Source organism: Eucalyptus grandis, chromosome 8, assembly GCF_016545825.1.
Source record: "Eucalyptus grandis isolate ANBG69807.140 chromosome 8, ASM1654582v1, whole genome shotgun sequence".
Taxonomy (NCBI): Eukaryota; Viridiplantae; Streptophyta; class Magnoliopsida; order Myrtales; family Myrtaceae; genus Eucalyptus; species Eucalyptus grandis.
In genome coordinates, this window is record NC_052619.1 from 45,322,127 (window position 1) to 45,345,309 (window position 23,183).

Sequence of the window (23,183 nt, forward strand, 5' to 3'; positions counted from 1 at the left end):
CGCGCCCTTAGTAGGATCATTTTGTTTTCTGTCTTTTTTTTTTTTTTTGGCTTTCTCTTCAATCTCCAACGTTATAGTCCAGCTTCTTTTTTTATATGATTAATGGTAGGTGAGGAATCTGAAATAAGACCCAATGAGAATATTAAAAGTCAAATCACAATGATGAACGAAAAGAGTCTTATGTTATAAAAGTTGTCGATCTCTTAGTTTTAGTATATCCAGAAATTTGTCTGTGATTTTAATTGATATTTCTAGAATTTCTCTCCCTTTGTGCCACATTAATTGTGCTTTTACCGAAATTTCCTCTCCCCCTTGCCCGTTCGGCTTGGCCCTTTGCTTCAAGCTCAAATAGATTTTGTGAAAATATCTCAATCTAGCCGTTACTTGAATTAAGTATGTTAGATTACATATAGATGGCGCATAAGAAAAATACCAGATGACAATGTCATCTTGGTCTATTCAGAAGGAATTATGCCAGATGTGACCTCTCTTTTACCAACTTTGCCTGCCATCTTCAGCTCTCGATGTAATACTTTAGCATCTTCTTGGTTTGTTCATTCTTAGTTAGATATAAGCTACGCTCAATGACTTTGAACCTCATCATTCCATGTCAACGGGCAAGTTCAGTCTCTCTCACGAGTACCATCATTTGCTTTCTCTCTCTCCCTATTCAATTATCCATCAATAATATATTTTCATATGTTTGCAATCCTCAACAAGACACGACACAATATATTAAAGTGCGCTATATGAGCATACAAGTTCGACATGCTTATGACTAATCAGTCCAAACAGAAAGCTATTGAATAAGAGTTACGGTAATCTACGATTTCTTCAGTCTTGACTAATGAAACTATGTTTGTTTTAGCATCGCTATCAAGCATTTATATCTTTGTGGGAAAAAGAAAAAGAGAAAAGAACAGTCGATAGATGAAGGCACGGGTTTATTCCGACTCTCTAGACCTCTCCTTGCTACTTTTGCGGTTCTCATGGCTCCACGAGGCCTGACTCAAGCGAAGACGAATTGAGACTATTCTTATCCTCCCCCTTGAGAATAAAGAAAATAAAGAAACGTTAGAACCACTGTTAAAATATTTTGGGTTTGTGTGCATGCGGAAGCATGTATTAATTATAGTTTTTGGTTTGTGATGTGTGCAAGTGTATGGTATATTTTGTAGAGGATGGACAAGGGACAAGGTAGGATAATTTGAAGGATAAATGACATGAGATATGGAAGAAATATTTTCATTAGTTGAAGGAAACAGTTTGATGAAGATTGGTGAAAGACACTTTCCATATAGTCATGGTGGAGGATTTTCCCACACAAGGTGGACCTCACACTCTCGGTGGAGGGTTTCCCCTCACACACTCTCAAATGATCAAGTACAAGCATATTTATAGGCAATTACAACCGACTTAATCACCGCCCTAGACAGCTAATTTCCTTCTTCTCCAAGTACACTTGCTGCCCACGTACTCTTGATCCTTCTTTCTTCATGGTTAAGAGTCAACAGGTGTGGGCTTTCCTTTTGCTTCACGTTCAAGTTAGTAAGTTGAAGCTTGCTTCCTGTTCTTCTCTTGAAAACTCCAGCAGCAGCTATAATATTATTTTAATGTGTGCCCCTTCCTTTTCTTGATCAGCTTGAGGCTTCTTCACGTGTTTCCCAGCCACGTAGATTTCTCTTGTTTGTTCTAGGATTTTCTTTGATGCTTGGCTTCTTCATAGAGTCTTCAAGTTCAACTTGGACTCTTCATCTTTTCTTGCATGGACGTGCAATGTTGCTGACTCATTCCTTCTCCATTAAGTTAGTAGTTTCTAAACTTTGTTGAAAATGAATCACCAATTTCCAACAACCACATATTCTATACGTCAATGTCTTTGAAACAATTTTGCAAGGAGAAAAGTGAGGTTAAAGAAAGCAAATTGCAATTTGACCTTCCCAACACGCGACGACTTAGTCATATCAAAATCAAACCTTGCCATGTTCAAACTGAATTACGGCGAATCTTCCCAGTTCTTGCTGCTATGTTCAAATGGAAACGCCAAACTATAAAAATCGATGAGCAATATCGATCAACCTCACATTGCACCGTCTTCAAATCTTCACCATCATATTCTTAGTATCAATCCTTGTTGTTTGCTCTTAACAGAATACAAGCTACTCACGAAATGGCCACGAACCTCTTCGCTCCCTTCCAGATGGGCAAGTTCGATCTCTCTCACAGGGTAGTGCTAGCGCCTTTGACGAGATGCAGAGCAATCAATGGGATTCCATTGCCGGTGCATGCAGAGTACTATGCGCAAAGAACGACCAAGGGTGGTTTTCTCATCACCGAAGGCACCCTCATCTCTGACACGGCCGCTGGGTACATCCTTTGGTCCTGAGATCAAGCTGTCTTCTATATATCACGCAGAAAGGAACTGAAATTGTCTACATACCGATGTACACCTGAGCACCGCAAGTTATTTATACCCTATTCATTGCTTGACAGCAAGTAATATGAACTTCGCTTTGGATCATAGGAGGATCTTTAAGTTTGAGAAATAAAATGTTGTTAAACCAGGTTTCCAGGTACTCCGGGGATTTACACTGAAGAGCAAGTCGAAGCATGGAAGAAGGTGGTGGATGCTGTTCATTCCAAGGGCGGCATCATCTTCTGCCAACTTTGGCACGTTGGTCGTGCCTCCAACCGTGGTACTAAATTCATTTTCTTAAACCGACGCCACCAAATATTTCTGTAGCTCCCCCATATAACACATAATCACGACCTGCACTATTTTAATTTGACAATCTGTTTTTGCTGTTATACTTTTTTCCTACTTTGGCAATGTTAACTTATTAAATTTCACCTTCTATACTTGTTTCTAACAACAATTGGTATTATATAATGGTGTTTGTATTAGTTTATCAACCTGATGGAGGCGCTCCGATTTCGTCGACAAATCAATCCATCTCCGATAAATGGAAAATCATCATGCCTGACGGGACTCTCGATGTTCCTCACAAACCAAGAGCTCTCCAAACACACGAAGTATGGCAAGTTATCGAGCAATATCGCCGAGCAGCTGCAAATGCCATTCGAGCAGGTTAATCCATGAACTATAGTCATATCGTGATGGATGCTTAAATTAGTTTTATTTACTTCGTTTGTTGCACATAAGTATTAATAATCAAATCGATTTCAACTTTAGGTTTTGATGGTGTTGAGGTGCATGGAGCACATGGCTATCTCATTGATCAATTCTTAAAGCATTCAATCAATGATAGAGTAGATGAATTTGGAGGATCAACTGAGAATGGATGCAGATTTTTGATGGAGATCGTCAAAGTGGTGGCAGAAGAAGTTGGCACTGATTGAACGGGAGTTAAAATCTCACCAGTAGTTGACCATAATGATGCCTTGGATCCTGATCCACTCAGTCTAGGCCTAGCAGTCATCGAGCGATTGAACAAGTTCCAAAATGAGATAGGTTCCAAACTCGCATATCTCCATGTGCCTCAACCTCGATTCACAGCCAATGGCACGAAAAATTATGGCGAACAAGAGGAGGATGAAGAAGCTCGATTGACGAGAACTTGGAGGAGAGCTTATCAAGGTACTTTCATGTTAACCGGCGGTTTCACCCGAGAGCTCGGGATGAAGGCTTTGGCTGGAGGAGACACGGACTTGATATCGTATGGTCGACTCTTCATCTCTAACCCTGATTTGGTCTACCGATTCAAGGTGGATGCACCATTGAATGGTTACAACAGAGAGACATTTTATACTCAAGATCCAGTTGTTGGTTACATAGATTATCCATTTCTTGACCAGGAAAATGGGGAAGTGACACACTAGTAAATGAGAATGCTATTGGTGTGTTTGTACTCATGGGAACTTTGGGTTACATTGTACAAGTTAAATCACTAAAGAGGATCGAAGAAATAAGATACCTAGTCCATTGGATATACCTTAGTCCGTGACAATAGGGAACATGGTTTGTACATCATAGAGTCAATTACGTAGTAGAGTATGATGAATAATTATATCTCCTTGTTCAACAAACTATAATTCTTTCTTGTATTGCACTTGTTCGCATATTTTGATTATTAATAAAAATACGTAAAATAATATAATCAATTATGGTGGAAACCGATGTTCATGTGCTTTTTTTTTCACCGGTAAGAGGTGACACCCATATGGGTTGTTGGAGAGTTAGTAGCGGGAACATGGAAAAAAGAGTCCGGGGAAAACGGAAGGGAACTATTTATTTGAAATATAAGACAAATATGGTCACACTTCGGAATCCTTTTTGTCAATGTTCCTATTGTACAAATTCTCTCGACGAAGTAGACCCATATGCAAAACCCTAACGGAAGCACATAAAGTCAAAAGATAATATGTACCAAAGGTACTTAAACGGAGACTCCTCCGTTGATACTCTTGGTGAGTGTGATAAATTTCAATTTATGGTTTCTTATGCTCCAACTCCACCACCAGAGTTCACTGCTCCACCCTCGGTTTCACCGGATCCACCACCGTCACCACCATCACCTCCTCCTCTGAAGAAATCATCCCTTTCCCCGTTTTATAAGCCAATCCTAAAGTGGACAAAAAAACATTCCTACTCACTCGAAATTCCACAAGCAACATCGCCTAGCTCTTCCATTGCAATGTTTCGAGAGGCAGATTTTCCTCCTCTTGTACGTGAAAACTCGCAACTTTCATTCCTTGCTCTAGAAGAATGCATTGATCCATAAGGCATATATCAACATGTTCCCAAAATACCTGCCCCCACTGATGAGGATGAACATGGAATACAGAAAAGAACTCCTGTTGCTGAAGCCATCTTGAATTGGCAATTGAAGACTCTTTTAACACACAACAATGCATTTAAAGCAATTGACTCCAAAATTGTGAATGTGCAACAAGATCTTTGAAGATATGATGAAACTAGCAAAAAGATGCTTTCGGACTTCCAAAAGAGGCTTAGTGCCTTAGAATCCGGACAACAATTGGGATATCATCATCTTGAAAGTCCCAAGGCGGAAATATAAAAGCTCAAAAGACAGATTGAACTCTTTGAAGAAGGAATGTCCAATCCTTTCAACCCATTTCCAACTACGGTGCGGACAAAGCATTCACTTCCACCACCTCAGAATACATCTATCTTTGCTGCCCTTACAGACATTCCTATCAGACAAGAGAAGACAGATGTGGTAGATATGTGAAATCGCCTCAGAGAACTTGATCGAATAAGGAAAGAAAAGGGAAAAGAGAAGATGCTTGAAGAATCCCTGCTTGTTATAAAGGGAAAGCCAAGCCAAATGATGCTATCAAATTTGTTAGAATCTTTTTTGAAAGATCTAAGCAATCAGGAAGAACAGCCAGATCATGTCACTTCAAAAGACCAAATTATAGTAGAATCGGTTTTTCCGAACAATTCTGACACAAAGTCAGATTCACTATCTCCTTCAATCTCTTCATCCTTCTCAATCCCTGACTTTGACTCCTTCCCTATTATGCCGGTAACGTCATCAATATTCATGGCCGACCCTCCAGATCAGGATATGGAATCCAACCCTTCTGAACTAGATGTGGTTCAAGCAAACAATCATTCTTTGAATATGACCACTTCCTCCAAATAGTTTTTCACTGTTGACGATATTCCCTATTCCAAATGGTCAGAAAGATTTGAGGAATTCCATACTTGGTTAAATGTCCAAGCTCTTACCAATCATGATAAATATGATGTCCTTTTTGGTTTTGTCACAAGGTTTACGAGAAGTCTCAAACATTGGTGGCAATTGGTGACAGAACAAGACCAGGTTCAATTTTTACTTTCACCACATTTCAGTCATGCCATTTCCCTTTTATATCATTTTTTTATTGGAAAACCTTCTGACCTTCATGAGCTCAAAAGGAGAGAATTCTTTGAAAGAAAATGTTGCTCTCTTAAAAAAAAAAAAAAGCATCTCGATAAACATTATTGAGAAATGCTCAAACTTTTCTATGGTATTGGAGTTGATCCAAACCTAAAGCAAATCTTCCTGACTTCCATCCCTAAAGAGTTATCCCAGCAGGTTGAGAATTCTTTTCTCAGCAGACAAAGAAGAATTATGGATATTCTTTTGGGAGAAATACAACAAGAGATCCATCAATGCTTAGAAGATTTATGTTTGAAGCGCCAAATGGTCAAAACCTATCTCATAGACAACAGAGAACTAGATAAAGCCTGCTCTCGCCAGGAGTTGAAGATCAAATGCTCCAAAAGAGACTATGATAGCTCTTGTGGAAAGTCTTCCAGAAAGAAGAAGTACTTTAAGAAATTATGGATAAAGAAATCTAGACATGGCTCTAAGCACTTCTGGAGAAAGAAGAAATGGCGATTCCTACGCAAATGTAAGGATCACTCAGGCCACAATAAATCAACTTGATGCTTCATGTGCAATTAAAAGGGCCATTTCACCAAAAAATTGCCCTTAGGGAAGAAAATGTCAGAATCATTTGATACATCACATAGAGAATAAGACATGTATTTCACTTGAAAATGATGATATCGAATCTCTATTCTTTGCGGATAAAGAATCATTTGAACAAACTTTTTGTGTCATTCCTTGTTATCAAACTCCCAATGAAACTTATTCAGATTCAAATTCCGAAGACTTTTTTCACATATCCCTCACTTGATTAGAACAAAACCCTGACATATTTTTAAGCCAAATCTATTGTCCCCATTTTATTGTGAAAATCTTCACTTCAAAGTTTGCCAAGCCTATCACTGGCATTACTCTTATAGACACTAGTGAAAGTTGTTCAATATTATACACTAAAGTACTTCCTGAAGAATATTAGACTTCCTGTGTTCAATATTTTAATTTTGCCTCAGGAGATACTTTTTCTACAAATGTAAGAACAATTCCAGTAACTATTCAGTTTTTTCTCCAGTGTTCCATAACTACAAAATTTTTTGGATCCAGTCTTCCCAATAAATATTTGATCATTGGTTGGGACATTATGACTTAGATTTCTCAGCTTCGTATCATTCTTGGAAACGGTCTTAAGTATAAGGATCAATTCTCTAAATTTGTCAATATCCAAAGACTTTTTTTCATCCAAATGAATTTGTTAGATCTGATAATGCAGAAGCTGTTAGAATCTTGTTCAGAATCTCATTATGAATTCTCCCAAAAATGTTCTCATTCTTTATGAAAAAATATGGAATTCTTTGTTCGTATTCCCTTAATAAAGAATGAAGACATCAATCCAACTAAGACGAGTCATATGGGAATGAATCCAGAACATCTGGTTGCTGCTTAGAAGGAATGCTATTGTTACAACAAGGCCTTAATGAAATCTCTAATTCTCAATGGGCTTGTGAAGCCTTTTATATCAATAAGCGTGCCGAGCAAAATAGAGGAAAAATGTGACTGATAATAAACTACCAGCCTTTTAATCTCTTCCTTCAAGGTGACAAATTCCCTTTACCTTCAAGAAATTCCCTCTTTACCGGATTATTCAAAGCCCACATCTACTCCAAATTCGATCTCAAAGCTGGATTTTGGCAATTGGGCATCCATCTTGAAGACAAACCCAAAATAGGGTTTTGCATCTCGAACCAACATTTTTAATGGAAAGTTCTTTCTTTTGGCTTAAAGGTGGCACCATCCCTATTTCAGAAAGCCACGTGTCAAATTTTCCAACCCATCTTGTCAAGCGCAGCAATATATATTGATGATATTATGCTCTATAGCCCTGATGAAGAATCCCATTGCCATTGGGTAGTTTGCAGAAATCGTGAAAAAACATGGGATTATGTTTTCTCAAATAAAGATGAATATTGCTCAAACAGAAATCGAATTTCTTGGTATGCACCTTAACAAAGGGACATACTATCCAAGGCCACACATTGCTAAGGAATTGTTAAAATTTCCTGAAGAGAACTTTACGACAAAACATGTTCAGCAATTTCTTAGGATAATTAATTATCTCAGAGACTTTATTCCAAATATTGTCAAACTGCTGATTCCACTGCAATCAATGCTGAAGAAGAATCCCCCACCTCAGGGAAAACTTCAGACTAAAGCAGTCGCTGAACTTAAGAGATTATGCAGACTCTTCCCCCATTGCAAATCCTTTCAACAAGAAAGAGAATTCTCCAGATTAATGTCAGTGATGGATACTGGGCAACTATCCTATTTAAAGAAATTAATGGTAAGAGACATCTGTGTGCCTACAAAAGTGAAAAAATTTCCCAAGCTAAAATGCTTTATCATTTCACTTTCAAATAAATATTGGCGGTAAAAAATTGCATAAAAAAGTTCGAATTCCTTCTCATCAGCCATCACTTCCTTGTAGAATTAGACATGACATTTTTTCCTCAGATGACCAAGTTTAAACAAAAGCAGATCCCAAATTCTCGACCGCTTCGATGGGCCGAATAGTTTTCAAAATGTTATTTTAAAACCAAACACATTGCTGGGAAGAAGAACGTGCTTGCTAACTTCTTATCAAGACCAAAAGCATCAGCAGAAATCAACATGTACATCATGAGGCATGCTTTCCATACTCTTCATCACAATGAAAAGTATAAGACTGAAAGAATATGAGATTGGCTAAGCTGGTGATACCCCCAAGAGATTGTTGAACAAGTCCAGAATGATAGCCTCACTAAAAACATGGAAAACCTCATGTGGCAATGCCACACGGATCTATTCAGATTCCATGGATTTCTTTATCCTTTTGGGTTAAACTCGGACTATCCATTTATACATCCTTTAATCTAGAAGGAAGAAGTTTTCCCTGATCAGTTGTGATGGTTATTATGGTACTTAATCAATAAGTACTTAAGAGCTATTGAGATTCCAACCAGAAGATTTATTGCCAACCTTACTAGGATATTCGAACTCGGTCGAAACATTGAAAGGGAAAATGATAGAAACCTCTTAGACTTTCTTAATTGGTTTTATCCTCCCAGTCACTAGAAACAGCTCTTACAGCAAGAATTGAGAACCATCCAACTAAACCCTAAAGTCCACACTATTCTATTCTTCAGATGTCCATGGGCTTTTGTAAAGAACAATGGTAACATCACTGATGCTCCACAAATTATAGGTACTACATTCTATAAACCTCAACCACACCTCATAGAAGCTCGGATTTACAAATCTTTTCCAAGACCTGTTGGTTGCTGTGAACACCAGTACCGAGAACTCCAAAGAATTTTGTGCCAAGAAAATAAAATCATTCCTGAAGATGTATGGAACTATAATGTACCAATTGCAGGGGATCATTATAGCAAAAGCCAAAGAAGCACTCGAGGAATTCAAACAAGCTGTATCATCACAAGAGCAAGAAATGACAGACACAGATGATCATGCACAGTCCTCTGAAGACCCCTACACATAATAGGGAGGTCCTCTTTCCCAAAACCCCTATGATCAGGGACCTTTGTCCTTATCTCTAGGCATGGACACATCCTACTATGTTCAGTCATCCAATTGGCCTCGGCCAAGTATTCCTACCAACACTACATGCTCCTCCTAGAATCAAGAGGAAACATCCTCTTCAAACCAAATTCTCTCACCAAATTCACTTGTAGGACTTGAGCAAAAGTACAAAGAACATCTTCTGGCAATACATAGTTCTGATGACTCAGACTATGACTACAATGCTCGTGATGGATGAGACCGGTGACTCTCTGAGTGTCTTTAGGCTCTGAACTAAATGTCAGAGTGGCTTCTTGCTAAAAGGCTATCCTCGAAGGGCTTGAACGAAAAGGTTCGCCCACTGTGCGAAGGCATACCTGCAGGAAACTGACTCCATTTTTCCTTGATTCTAAGTCTAGATCCATTCATGGGTGCATGCTACCCTTACCTCTCAAGAGGTCTTTTGAAGCTGAGATCCCCAGATTGGCATCAGAGCCAGGTTAAGGTGGATCTGAGTGCATGCTAAAGGGATCTTAGCTCTCCCACATCGCTTGGGAGAAGCCCTCTATCTGGGGGTCTCAGCCTCAAAAGACGTCTTGAGAGGTGAGGGGAGCCACATCGGTTATAAAGTAGGCCAGAGAGCTTCTCCCAAGCGATATGGGACAGCTAAGATCCCTTTAGAATGCACCTGGATCCACCTTAACCTGACTCCGATGCTAATCTAGGGGTCTCAGCCTCAAAAAACATCTTAACCTGCAACGCTACAGCACAAAGCATCCATTACCCAAGAAACAAAAAACAATGGCCAAGAAGACCATTTATAGACAGCCAATGCAATTCTTCATTTAGCAGAATTAACAAATATTAAATAAAATAAAAAATCCAAGAAGCAGCATGAACCAACTTTCCTTGGGGCAGCAGCATTATCGCTAACGGGTTTCGAATACATCAAATTCGGCGGCTAATCTTTCAGTTTAGAGTTCGAGTGAAGAATTTGCTAAAAGATTCAATTGCCCGATATATTAGAAAAGTTCCCGAAATTAGTTATCAGCCTAGTGATCGCGCTAATCAAAGGAGGGTGTCGCAAATTTGTCTTTTCTTCTCTGGTTTCTTCTCGAGATGGTAATGGCGGTTACGGTTTCCACCAGGTGCGATGAGGAAGACGAGGCCACCGCAGAGGACCAAGCTGGGCTGTCCTACGTTGGGCTTGGGCCTTGGAGACTTGCTTATTGGGCCTTCTGCACGCTGGCAGTTTGAAGAAGTAAGCCCACTACATGAGGCACGATCAGTGATTTTTTTTTTTTTTTTTTGGCAAGTATATTAATTTCACGAGCATTTTGATTTTTCCATTTAAGACTACTTTGTATAAAAAAATCGTTCATACTAAGTTTAATTTATAATATAAGAAGGTATATGATGCAACGGGAATGGAAATAATGCGAATCCCGGATTGCAAATACGAGAAACACACTCGCAACACAAATGAAAGTGCATGTGCACGAAGCACGACAATTTGCATGAAGCACGGCAATTCAAGAGATAAGTAATAAAAAGAAAAATTCACTTAAATATTTTTTCCCGAGATCATAGAGATGGAATTAGAATAATGTCACAATGTCAATTATTCAGTTCATTCCAAAATTTATATAAATACTCTTTATTCCCTCTGATGAATGAATGTATTACCTCTATGTTCATCACATGCTCAAATTAGAAAATTTTCAATACATATATACAGAGTAACCACTTGTTTTAGTGTTCCTATCTTAAAAAGATTCTTAGTGCAATGGTTAATCATACCTAATGAAAAGAGATTTTCGTCTTTTCAATATGTTGATTGTACATAGAACAATAAAAAATGATATTTTTGTGCAATGATCCCCCTTGAAAATTTGCTGCACGAGATGTCTACGGCATGGTCCAAATTGAAATCAAAGTTGCGTCCATACCTCTTGTTCTCGTACATCATCAAGCGATCATCTCGCAGATGAATTATAATTGTGCACGGTAGAAGTCAATTAGAGTTTTCTCAATCAAGAAGCAAAGAGAAAAGTTTCATTTTAATTATCATTATTATAAAGTAAGGGAACCATATGCTTATTATTATTATTATTATTTTTTCTCAGCAGGTGATGAAATGTTGAACGGTCAACGTAAGAACCATACCGCCGGGGAAGAGACCTTGGCATGAATATCGCCGATTTTCCATCCCCGTACACCGTCGGTACGACATTCTTAAACACGATTTTTTCTTGAAGAGCAAGAAGGTCAAAGAAAGCCAAATTGCGATTCGACTCTCCCAGCCCCTGGCATCCACGTAATGTATTACGTCGATTCTACTGCAAGGGTTCGGATGGCAACAGCAACTGATGTTTATTTATTTCTTATTGGCCGCTAGAGAAGCTGGCACGTGAGCGGTGTTGTTCGAGAGTTTGTAACGTGAGTGTGGAAATAAAAAAGAGTCCCACGTAGGAAAAAAAGAAGGAAACTATTTTGTTTGAATATGAGAGCAACCATGTTTTTGTTTTTTAAAGGCATGGGCACTCAAGCGGACATTTTCCATTGAATACGCCTGATTACATTTAATCTTAATTGGACTTGAAAAGTTATGTTTAAGCAATTTTGAATTTTATTTCAATTAATATTAACATTTCCGACTAAAATGTACGTTGGAAGTTAAACAATGTCAATTGAGTGATTGTGCCTGTACACAAGATATATTGGTTCGTTATTCTTGTACAAGCATACTCCTTGTCTTAGTAAAGTTATTCTATTTTTCGTGTTTATGTTCAGAGAGTTTGAGAGGTTAAATTGTATCTTGAGAGCATTGTAGCTTTAAAAGAGTGATTTCATAGGTTTCTTAGCAGAACCATTTTGTTTTCTATGTCTTTTTTTTCCAGGCTCTCTCTCTTCAATCTCCAATGTTATAGTTCAGCTTCTTTTTTATATGGTTAATGGTAGGCGAGGAATCTAAAATAAGACCCAATGAGAATATTAAAAGTCAAATCACAATGAATGAAAATAGCCTTATGTTGCTTTACCCAAAAAAAAAAAAAGCCTTATGTTATAAAAGTTGTCAATCTCTTAGTTTTAGTATATCCATAAATTTGTTTGTAATTTTGATCGATATTCTAGAATTTCTCTCCCTTTGTGCCACATTAATTGTGCTTTTACGGAGATTTCCACTCCCCCTTGCCCGTTCGGCTTGGCCCTTTGCTTCAAGCTCATATAGATTTTGTGAAAAAATCTCAATCTAGTCGTTACTTGAATTAAGTATGTTAGATTACATAGAGATGGCGCGTAAGAAAAATACTAAATGGCAATGACATCTTGGTCTGTTCAAAAGGAATTATGCCAGACGTGACCTTCTCTTTTACCAACTTCGCCTGCCATCTTCAGTTCTCGATGTTATACTTTATCATCTTCTTGGTTTGTTCATTCTTTAGTTGGATATAAGCTACGCTCAATGGCTTTGAACCTCATCATTCCATGTCAACAGGCAAGTTCAATCTCTCTCAGTAGTACCATCAGTCGCTTTCTCTCTCCCTATTCAATTGTCCATCAATAATATATTTTCATATGTTTGCAATCCCCAACAAGACACGACACAAAATATTAAAGTGCACTATATGAGCATACAATGTCGACATGCTTATGACTAATCGGTCCAAACAAAAAGCTATTGAATAAGAGTTACAGTAATCTACGACTTCTTCGGTCTTGACTTATGAAACCATGTTTGTTTCAGCATCGCTATCAAGCATTTATATCTTTGTGGGAAAAAGAAAAAAAAAGAAAAGAACATTGAACTCATTTGTGTTAGTGTCCTCCCTTATGGGTGAAGTGAAGTGCTCAAACCTAGATATTATTTAAGTTTGAGTGCTCCATCATCTCGATGGAGCACAACACAATATGTTGAAAGGGTGCGAGAATTGGGCATGGACCGGGGGCAAGCCCCTAACATCATGCACTATCCTTGCCACATTATCCATAAAATAAGGTTGTAATAGATGAAGGCACGGGTTTATTCTGATTCTCTACGGACCTCTCCTTGCTACTTTTGTGGTTCTCATGACTCCTGGAGACCCGACTCAAGCGAAGATAAAGTTGCATGTCGAGACTATTCTTATTCCCCCTAGAGATTTCCTACTTGAGATGTGAATGGCGTGGTCGAATTGAAATCTAAATGCCGCCCACATTTTTTGTTCTTCTCGTGCATAGTCAAAAAAGCACATGGCACGGAAATTCTAATCACACGAAGTCGAAGTCAAAGAGTCCTGGTCAATCAAGAAAGCCAAGAGAAAAATGTCATTATCATTATTATAAATGATATAACGTAACATATTGTTATTTATTAATACTAGATTCTCCGGACAGGGAACATAGACTGATTGCTCTATGTGAACAGGAACGAACCGCCCACCGACTTCGTAGCAGCGCAGCAGGCGATGAAATGTTGAACGGTCAACGTAAGAACCCCGTTGGGCAATAAAGAAAATAAAGAAACGTTAGAACCACATGTTCTATACGTCAACGTCTTTAAAACAATTTTGCAAGGAGAAAAGTGAGGTTAAAGAAGCAAATTGCAATTCGACTTTCCCAACATGTGACGACTTAGTCATGTCAAAATCAAACCTAGCCATGTTCAAACTGAATTACGGTGAATCTTCCCGGTTCTTGCTGCTATGTTCAAATGGCAACACCAAACTATAAAAACCGATGAGCAATATCGATCAACCTCACATCGCACCGTCTTCAAATCTTCACCATCATATTCTTAGTATCAATCCTTGTTGTTCGTTCTTGACAGAATACAAGCTACGCACGAAATGGCCGCGAACCTCTTCACTCCATGCCAGATGGGCAAGTTCGATCTCTCTCACAGGGTAGTGCTAGCGCCTATGACGAGATGCAGAGCGATCAATGGGATTCCATTGCCGGTGCATGCAGAGTACTATGCGCAAAGAACGACCAAGGGTGGTTTTCTCATCACCGAAGGCACCCTCATCTCTGACACGGCCGCTGGGTACGTCCTATTGTCCTGAGATCAAGCTATATATCACGCAGAAAGGAACTGAAATTTTCTACATACCGATGTACACCCGAGCACCGCAAGCTATTTATACCCTATTCATTGCTTGACAGCAAGTAATATGAACTTCGCTCTGGATCATAGGAGGATCTTTAAGTTTGAGAAATAAAATGTTGTTAAACCAGGTTTCCGGGTACTCCAGGGATTTACACTGAAGAGCAAGTCGAAGCATGGAAGAAGGTGGTGGGTGCTGTTCATTCCAAGGGCGGCATCATCTTCTGTCAACTTTGGCACGTTGGTCGTGCCTCCAACCGTGGTACTAAATTCATTTTCTCAAACCGACGCCACCAAATATTTCTGTAGCTCCCCATATATCACATAATCACGACCAGCACTATTTGAATTTGACAATCTGTTTTTGCTGTTATACTTTTTTCCTACTTTGGCAATGTTAACTTATTAAATTTCACCTTCTATACTTGCTTCTAACAACAATTGGTATTATATAATGGTGATTGTATTAGTTTATCAACCCGATGGAGGCGCTCCGATTTCATCAACAAATCAATCCGTCTCCGATAAATGGAAAATCATCATGCCTGACGGGACTCTCGATGTTCCTCACAAACCAAGAGCTCTCCAAACACACGAAGTATGGCAGGTTATCGAGCAATATCGCCAAGCAGCTGCAAATGCCATTCGAGTAGGTTAGTCCATGAACTATAATCATATCGTGATAGATGCTAAAATTACTTGTATTTACTTCGTTTGTTGCACATAAGTATTAATAATCAAATCAATTTCCGCTTTAGGTTTTGATGGTGTTGAGGTGCATGGAGCACATGGCTATCTCATTGATCAATTCTTAAAGGACTCAATCAATGATAGAGTAGATGAATTTGGAGGATCAATTGAGAATAGATGCAGATTCTTGATGGAGATCATCAAAGTGGTGGCTGAAGAAGTTGGCACTGATCGAACGGGAGTTAGAATCTCACCAGCAATTGACCTCAATGATGCCACGGACTCCGATCCACTCAGTTTAGGCCTAGCAGTCATTGAGCGATTGAACAAGTTCCAAAATGAGATAGGTTCCAAACTTGTGTATCTCCATGTGACTCAACCTCGATTCACAGCCAATGGCACGAAAAATTATGGTGAACAAGAGGAGGATGAAGAAGCTCGATTGATAAGAAATTGGAGGAGAGCTTATCAAGGTACTTTCATGTTAAGTGGCGGTTTCACCCGAGAGCTTGGGATGAAGGCTTTGGCTGGAGGAAACACAGACTTAATATCGTATGGTCGACTTTTCATCTCTAACCCTGATTTGGTCTACCGATTCAAGGTGGATGCACCATTGAATGGTTACAACAGAGAGACATTTTATACTCAAGATCCCATTGTTGGTTACATAGATTACCCATTTCTTGACCAGGAAAATGGGGAAGCGACACACTAGTGAATGAGAATGCTATTGGTGTGTTTGTACTCATGGGAACTTTGAGTTACATTGTACAAGTTAAAGCACTAAGGAGGATCGAAGAAATAAGATAACTAGTTAATGGGATATACCTTTTGTTCGTGATAATAGGAAACATGGTTTGTATATTATAGAGTCAATTATGTAGAGTCTGACGAATAATTATATCTCATTTTTCAATAAACTATAATTCTCTCTTGTATTGCACTTGTTCGTATATTTTGATTATTAATAAAAGTACGTAGAATAATGTAACCAATTACGGTGGAAACTGATGTTCATGTGCTCTTTTATTTTTTTTCCAGTAAGAGGTGACACCCATATGGGTTGTTGGAGAGTTTGTAGTGGGAACGTGGAAAAAAAGAGTTCGGGGGAAAAATGGAAGGGAACTATTTATTTGAAATATGAGAGCGCCATGTAAGTGTTGAAAAATGAGCAATGTGATGAACCTAGAAAGGCTATTTTCCATACATCTTGACAATAACAGGTTTTGGTTTTCGAGGAGCCTATTAGAGAATGAGATATGATTTGATTCTAATTATTCTAATTGCGGGTTAATTGACATGGTCAATCCGTTAAATTATATATTTGAAATATAGAATATGAAACGTTATTGCATATATTCTTTCCCATTGTACAACCTTCTTGTATTATAAATAGGCTTGTAATACTTGTAGGAAAGTCAATAAATAAGTAGTACAATTTTCTCCAATATTCTTCATATTCTATTCGGAAGCATGGTATCAGAGCACATGGATGATCAGAGCCTCTGCTTTTTGAGATCATGAGTTATTTATTTACTTAATAAAGGACCGGTGGTAAGCCAATCCTCCCGGCTTCTCAGGCTTTGAGTCTGTGATCCTCCTACCAGCGTCCTGCTCTCCAGATACCTCTTAAAAGCTACGGGATTAGATGACTTGGAAGAGTCCCTACGGAAGTGGAATTATCTGATAAAAGAGACCTCTAAGCTCAGACTCCAAGAAGAGTTCTAGGAGGTGCGTAGCGCTTTGAACATGAGTCTTTATCGATGCTTTTCATACGACCCATGGAGTGGTAACTAGGAAAGTCGAAATGAAAGTCCTACGACTAGGTATCAGAGCACGGTGATCATTGAGCCTATCTCTTGCCTTCAGTCATTCGATTTTGGCCAGCGACCACTAGCCGTCTATTTGCTTCTTTTTCGGACCCTTTATTAATTTGCTTTGATTGATTTTTCTGCGCACCATCTTTTGTTTTTGGATTGGTTATCATGTCCAAACTAAGCTCCCGGGCTGAGGAAGCCTCTAGCCACACACCAGCTCATGAACGGAACAATAGTTCGTACTTCCTCCATGCCTTGGATAGCCTTGGTTCGACTTTAGTTAGCATGGTTTTGATGGGTGATAATTATAATAGCTGGTCACGAGCCATGACCATTGTTTTGTACGCAAAAAACAAATGAGTTTCATTACGGGAGATATTCCGAAACCAGAATCAAATCATATCTCCTTTAGAGCCTTATGCGCAAATCTCACCTGCAACGCTACAGCACAAAGCATCCATTGCCCAAGAAACAAAAAAACAACGGCCAAGAAGACCATCCACAGACAGCCAATGCAATTCTTCATTTAGCAGAAATAACAAATATTAAATAAATAAATAATAAAATAAAAACCCAAGAGGCAGTAGGCAGCATGAACCAACCTTCCTTGGGGCGGCAGCTTTATCGCTAACGGGTTTCGAATCCATCAGATTCGGCTGCTAATCGTTCAATTTAGAGTTTGAGTGAAGAATTTGCTGAAAGATTCAATTGCCCGATATATTAGAAAAGTTCCTGAAATTAGTTATCAGCCCAGTGATGAAAGGGAACTCATCGCGCCAATCAAAGGAGGGCTTCTCAAATTTGTATTTTCTTCTCTGGTTTCTGCGCGAGATGGTAATGGCGGTTGGGGTTCCCACCGGCTGCAATGGGGAAGACGACGCGATCGCAGAGGACGAAGCTGGGCTTTTCTACGTTGGGCTTGGGCCTTGGAGACCTGCATATTGGGCCTTCTGCATGCTGTCAGTTTGAAGAAGTAAGCCCGCTACATCAGGCAGGGACAGTGAATTTTTTAATTTTTGGCAAGTATATTACTTTCATAACCAATTTGATATTTCCATTTAAGACTACTCTGTATAAAAAAAATCGTTCATACTAAGTTTAATTCATAATATAAGAAGGTATATGACGCAACAGGAATGAAAATAATGAGAATCCTCGGTCGCAAATATGAGAAACACGCTCGCAACATGAACAAAAGTGCATGTGCATGAAGCACGGCAATTCAAGAGATAAGCAATAAAAAAAGAAAAATTCACTTAAATATTTTTTCCCAAAATCATAGAGATGGAATTCGAATAATGCACAATGTCGATTATTCAGTTCATTCCAGAATTTATATAAATACTCTTTATTCCCTCCAATGAATGTATTATTATTACCTCTACATTCATTACATGCTCAAATTAGAAATTTTTTTATACGTATATACAGAATAACCACTTATTTTAGTGTTCCTATCTTAAAAAGATTCTCAGTGCAATTATTAATCATACCTAATGAAAAAAGATTTTCATTTTTTCAATATGTTGATTGTACATAGAACAATAAAAAATGATATTTTTGTGCAATGATCCCCCTTGAAAATTTGCTACACGAGATGTCTATGGCATGGTCCAAATTGAAATCAAAGTTGCGTCCATACCTCTTGTTCTCGCACATCATCAAGCGATCATCCCGCAGATGAATTATAATTGTGCACGGTAGAAGTCAATTAGAGTTTCTCAATCGAGAAGCAAAGAGAAAAATTTCATTTTAATTATCATTATTATAAATTAAGGGCGCCATATGATTATTATTATTAGCAGGTGATGAAATGTCGAATGGTCTTGACAGAAAGCTATTGAATAAGAGTTACGGTAATCTACGACTTCTTTAGTCTTGACTAATGAAACCATGTTCGTTTCAGCATCGCTATCAAGCATTTATATCTTTGTGGGAAAAAGAAGAAAAAGAAAAGAATAGTCAATAGATAAAGGCATGGGTTTATTCCGACTCTCTCTGGACCTCTCCTCGCTACATTTGTGGTTCTCATGGCTCCAGGAGGCCCAACTCAAGCAAAGACAAAGTTGCATGTCGAGACTATTCTTATTATCACCTTGAAATTTCCTACATGAGATGTCGATGGCATAGTCGAAATTGAAATCTAAATGCTGTCCAAATTTTTTGTTCTTCTCGTGCATAATCAAAAAAGCACATGACAGGGAAATTCTAATAACACGAAGTCGAACTCAAAATAGTTCTGGTCACCCAAGAAAGCCAAGAGAAAAATGCCATTATCATTATTATAAATAATATAATGCAACATATTGTTATTTATTAATATTAGATTCTCCGGACAGGGAACATAGACTGATTGCTCTATATTGAAAGAAGATGAGGAAGACGAGAGATTTTGTAAATTTGTGTATTCAATTGTATCTTCTGATGTACAATGCTTCTGTAATTATAATACATAGATGAAATAATAAAGGCAAAGAGATATTTGGAAATCATAATCTAATCTCAATCTAAGATTCCTAGCTAATTTATATACAAACAAAATTGGTTGAGAATTTGAGCGTATCTTCTAGATTGATGCATATCTTCCAACACTCCCCTCAAGCTGGTGGCTGGTAGATATCCAAGATGCATGCTGTCTTTGACATAGAGGCTTGGTGAAGATATCAGCCGGTTGCTCTGCCGTTCCAATTCCTCTAGTCTCAATTATCCCTTCTTGAATCTTGTCTCGAGTGAAATGACAATCCACTTCTATATGCTTCGTTCTTTCATGTACTATAGGATTCGCTGCAAGTTTGAGTGCGGCATCGTTGTCACATAACAACTTAGTCGGGCCCTTTAACTTTATCCCAAGATCCCCAAGTAGCCCCCGTATCCATATGATCTCACAGGTGGTCTTTGCCATAGCTCGATACTCTGCTTCAGCTGAAGACAATGATATGGTAGCCTGCTTTTTGGTTTTCCATGAAAGAAGAGAATTTCCAAGTTTAATACAAAAACCTGTAATGGATCGTTGACTCATAGGACAGGTCGCATAATCCGCATCACAGTATGCCAACATTTCCATGTTGCAATCTCTGGATAAAAGAATCCCTAGTCCTGGACATTTCTTCAAATATTTCACGACTTTCAAAGCAGCATTTAAGTGAGACAACTTTGGACTATGCATGAACTGGCTGAAAGTCTACACTGCATATGATATGTCGGGTCTGGTCATAGTCAAGTATATAAGTTTCCCAATGAGTTTCTGATAACCTGAAGGATCATTGAGGATGGGATCATTATTCTCAGATATCCCAGCATCATAATCCTTGGTGGTCAATTTCACGTTTTGCTCAATTGGAATGACTGATGGCTTGCATCCCGACAAACCTACCTCTGATATAATTTCCAGCACAAATTTCCGTTGACTAAGGGAAATCCCACAATCAGATCTAGCAGTTTCTATCCCAAGGAAGTATTTGGGTGCCCCCAAGTCTTTAATGTGAAAAGTAAAGTGTAGATACTCCTTGAATCTCTCTATTGCGGTTATATCATTTCCCATAATGAGAATATCGTCAACATATATCATAAGATAAATAAATGACGTACCTTGGTTCCATGTGAATAAGGCGTAATCATATCTGGATTGCTTGAAACCTGTAGAAGTGAGGGCATCGACAAATTTGGCATACCATTGCCTGGAAGCTTGCTTGAGACCATAAAGAGATTTACGGAAACGACATACTCTATTCTCCCCCTGTCTCCGTAATCCTTGAGGAATATCCATGTAGATTTCCTCTTCTAAGTCTCCATGCAGAAAAGCGTTATGCACGTCCATTTGATGCAATGGCCAATCATTAATAACTGCAACAGATAAGAACGATCTTACGGTTACGTCTTTGGCGACCAGGGAAAAGGTCTCATGATAGTCAAATCTTTCCCGTTGAGTAAATCCTTTGGCCACCAACCGAGTTTTGTAACGTTCAATGGATCCATCAACGCGGTATTTAATCTTGTAAACCCATTTGCATCCGATGGGTTTCCTATTTGGTGGTAAATTGACAAAATCCTAGGTTCCATTTGTAGTTAGTGCTTGCAATTTAGCCCCCATGGCTTCTTGCCATCTTGGGTCTTTAGCTGCTTCTTCATAAGTAGACGGCTCGATATCCTCTGATATTTGACTCACACAGCATCTATGTTCCAGTGAAAGTCTATGAAACGAAACATAAGATGATATTGGGTTGTGAATACCTAGTGAGTTGAGGGATGCACAAACATAGTCTTGTGTCCAGGCTGGTGGTCGTGTAGATCGACCTGATCGTCGAGGAAGATTTACTTGAACTGGAGTTGAGGATATTTCTGTATTGCCAACTTCATTGGAGGATTCTTCTATCATTGAGAAGTTTCCTTGAACTTCATCATTGGAATTTTCAGCAATTTCTAGTACAGAAATCTCAGGAGCCATTGGAGTAATTGGTGCTTGAGTTTCTATCACAAGGTATTCAGTACGTGGAGATTCTTCCATAGATAGTGACTTACCAGAAGTGTTTGATGCCTCCCTTGGAGAATCTCCTTCCTTGAAATATTTTCGTGAAAAATGACATCTCTGTTGATGAAGAATTCCAGTGTTGACTGATCGAGGACACAATACCCCTTTTGTAAATTCGGATAACCCATGAATATGCAGCGTCGTGCTCAAGGGCCCATTTTGTCTCAAGGACCCAAGACAGTAGCAAAGCACTGGCAACCGAATATCCTTAAATGTCCCAATTCCTGTTTCTTCTTGAAGAGTATTTCAAATGGAGTTTTTCCATTGAGTACCTGAGTTGGCATATGGTTGATGAGATATGTTGCAGTAATTATGCATTCGCCCCAATAATTTTCTGGAATAGACGCTTGAAATTTTAAAGCACGTGCAACTTCTAATAGGTGGCGATGCTTACGCTCCACTACTCCATTCTATTGTGGAGTATAAATGCAAGTACTCTCATTAAGAATCCCATGAGATGATAAGAGTAAGCTGCAATCATTGTTGAAGAACTCATTTCCATTGTCTGTCCTCACTCGTTGAATGGATCTCCCAAATTGATTCTTGGATAGAGCAATGGAAGTTTTCAGGTGTGAGAAAAGTTGTCCTTTGAACTGCATCAGCAAAACCCAGGTGGCATGAGAATAATCGTCCACAACCGTCAAGAAATATCTGGACCCATCATGATGTTGGGTATGATAAGGACCCCATACATCCATGTGAATTAAAGAAAAAATGTGCATGACACGATTTTTACTAGGAGCAAAAGGAATGCGTGATTGCTTTGCAAGGGGACATATCTGACACTTAGAGTAAGGAATGGAAGCACTATGATCCAATCATGAATGTAAAAGATAGTCTTTATTATTGGTAGTTGTGTTACACAATGACATTTTATTTGAAGGAAATAAAGACAAATCAAAATTACTTGGAGAGTTCTTCCATAGAAATAACCCTTCAGAAAGACTACCCAAGCCCATCACTTTGTCAGTCGAAAGGGCCTGAAAGAAGCAAGTGTCAGAACCAAACAATACACAACATGAATTTTCTCTACAGACTTTGGATACAGAAATAAGATTGAATTGAAATTCTGGAAGGTAAAGAACATTTTGAAGTGTGATTTGTGGGCTGAGATTGACCGTTCCAGTGATTTTGACATGAGTGGTATTTCCATTTGGTAATTGAACAAAAATAGGAAATTCCAAATCCTCATGAATATATGAAAATAATGCCCTCTCACAAACAATATGATCACTTGCCCCAGAATCAATTATCCAGGATTTTCTGGAAATAATATTTATCAGGCAACGAGAAATACCTGAAAAATTTCCTCCTTTTGTTTGAGATGTCTAATTTCTGTATTGCCTGCATCAGCTGCTGGTATTGGTCATTTGTGATGGACCGATCGGCATTAGAAACCCCAATCTGATAAGCTGCAGAATTTTTTTTTCCTTTTACTCCGGGTTTACCGTGCAATTTCCAGCAATTTTCGACTGTGTGGTGTGGCCTTCTGCAAAAATCACAATATAATTTACCCTTTTTTGGGTTAAGATTTTTTGTAGATGCCGAGAAAATTCCTCCACCGTCAGATCCCGAGAAATAACTCCCACCGTCGGAAACGAGGGAAATGCCACCACTGTTGGATGTCTTCCAAGCCCCCTCATCTCGTCCGT

At 38.7% G+C, this 23,183-nt stretch overlaps 3 protein-coding genes across 3 annotated transcripts in view; 2 read left to right on the forward strand and 1 right to left on the reverse strand.

The window, feature by feature from the left end:
• The window catches only part of LOC104438141 (DNA-directed RNA polymerase III subunit RPC4), a 26,030-nt gene extending 8,191 nt beyond the window's left edge, over window positions 1-17,839 (reverse strand). The window contains exon 1 of the mRNA XM_010051224.3: window positions 17,606-17,839. Coding sequence (XP_010049526.2) covers window positions 17,606-17,650 — 45 coding nt within the window. The 5' untranslated portion in view covers window positions 17,651-17,839. The remainder of the gene's footprint in view (window positions 1-17,605) is intronic.
• Window positions 1,932-3,905, forward strand: LOC104438142 (12-oxophytodienoate reductase 3-like). Its single transcript, XM_039301019.1, has 4 exons — window positions 1,932-2,367; window positions 2,566-2,696; window positions 2,906-3,088; window positions 3,194-3,905. The coding sequence occupies exons 1-4, from the start codon at window positions 2,171-2,173 to the stop codon at window positions 3,358-3,360; spliced, it is 678 nt and encodes a 225-aa protein (XP_039156953.1). The 5' UTR covers window positions 1,932-2,170; the 3' UTR covers window positions 3,361-3,905.
• Window positions 14,166-16,124, forward strand: LOC104438140 (12-oxophytodienoate reductase 3-like). The gene is made up of 4 exons (XM_010051221.3): window positions 14,166-14,436; window positions 14,628-14,758; window positions 14,967-15,149; window positions 15,255-16,124. Exons 1-4 carry the CDS (start codon window positions 14,240-14,242, stop codon window positions 15,899-15,901), a joined length of 1,158 nt encoding a protein of 385 aa, XP_010049523.2. The 5' UTR covers window positions 14,166-14,239; the 3' UTR covers window positions 15,902-16,124.
• Window positions 17,840-23,183: the final 5,344 nt, after the last annotated feature.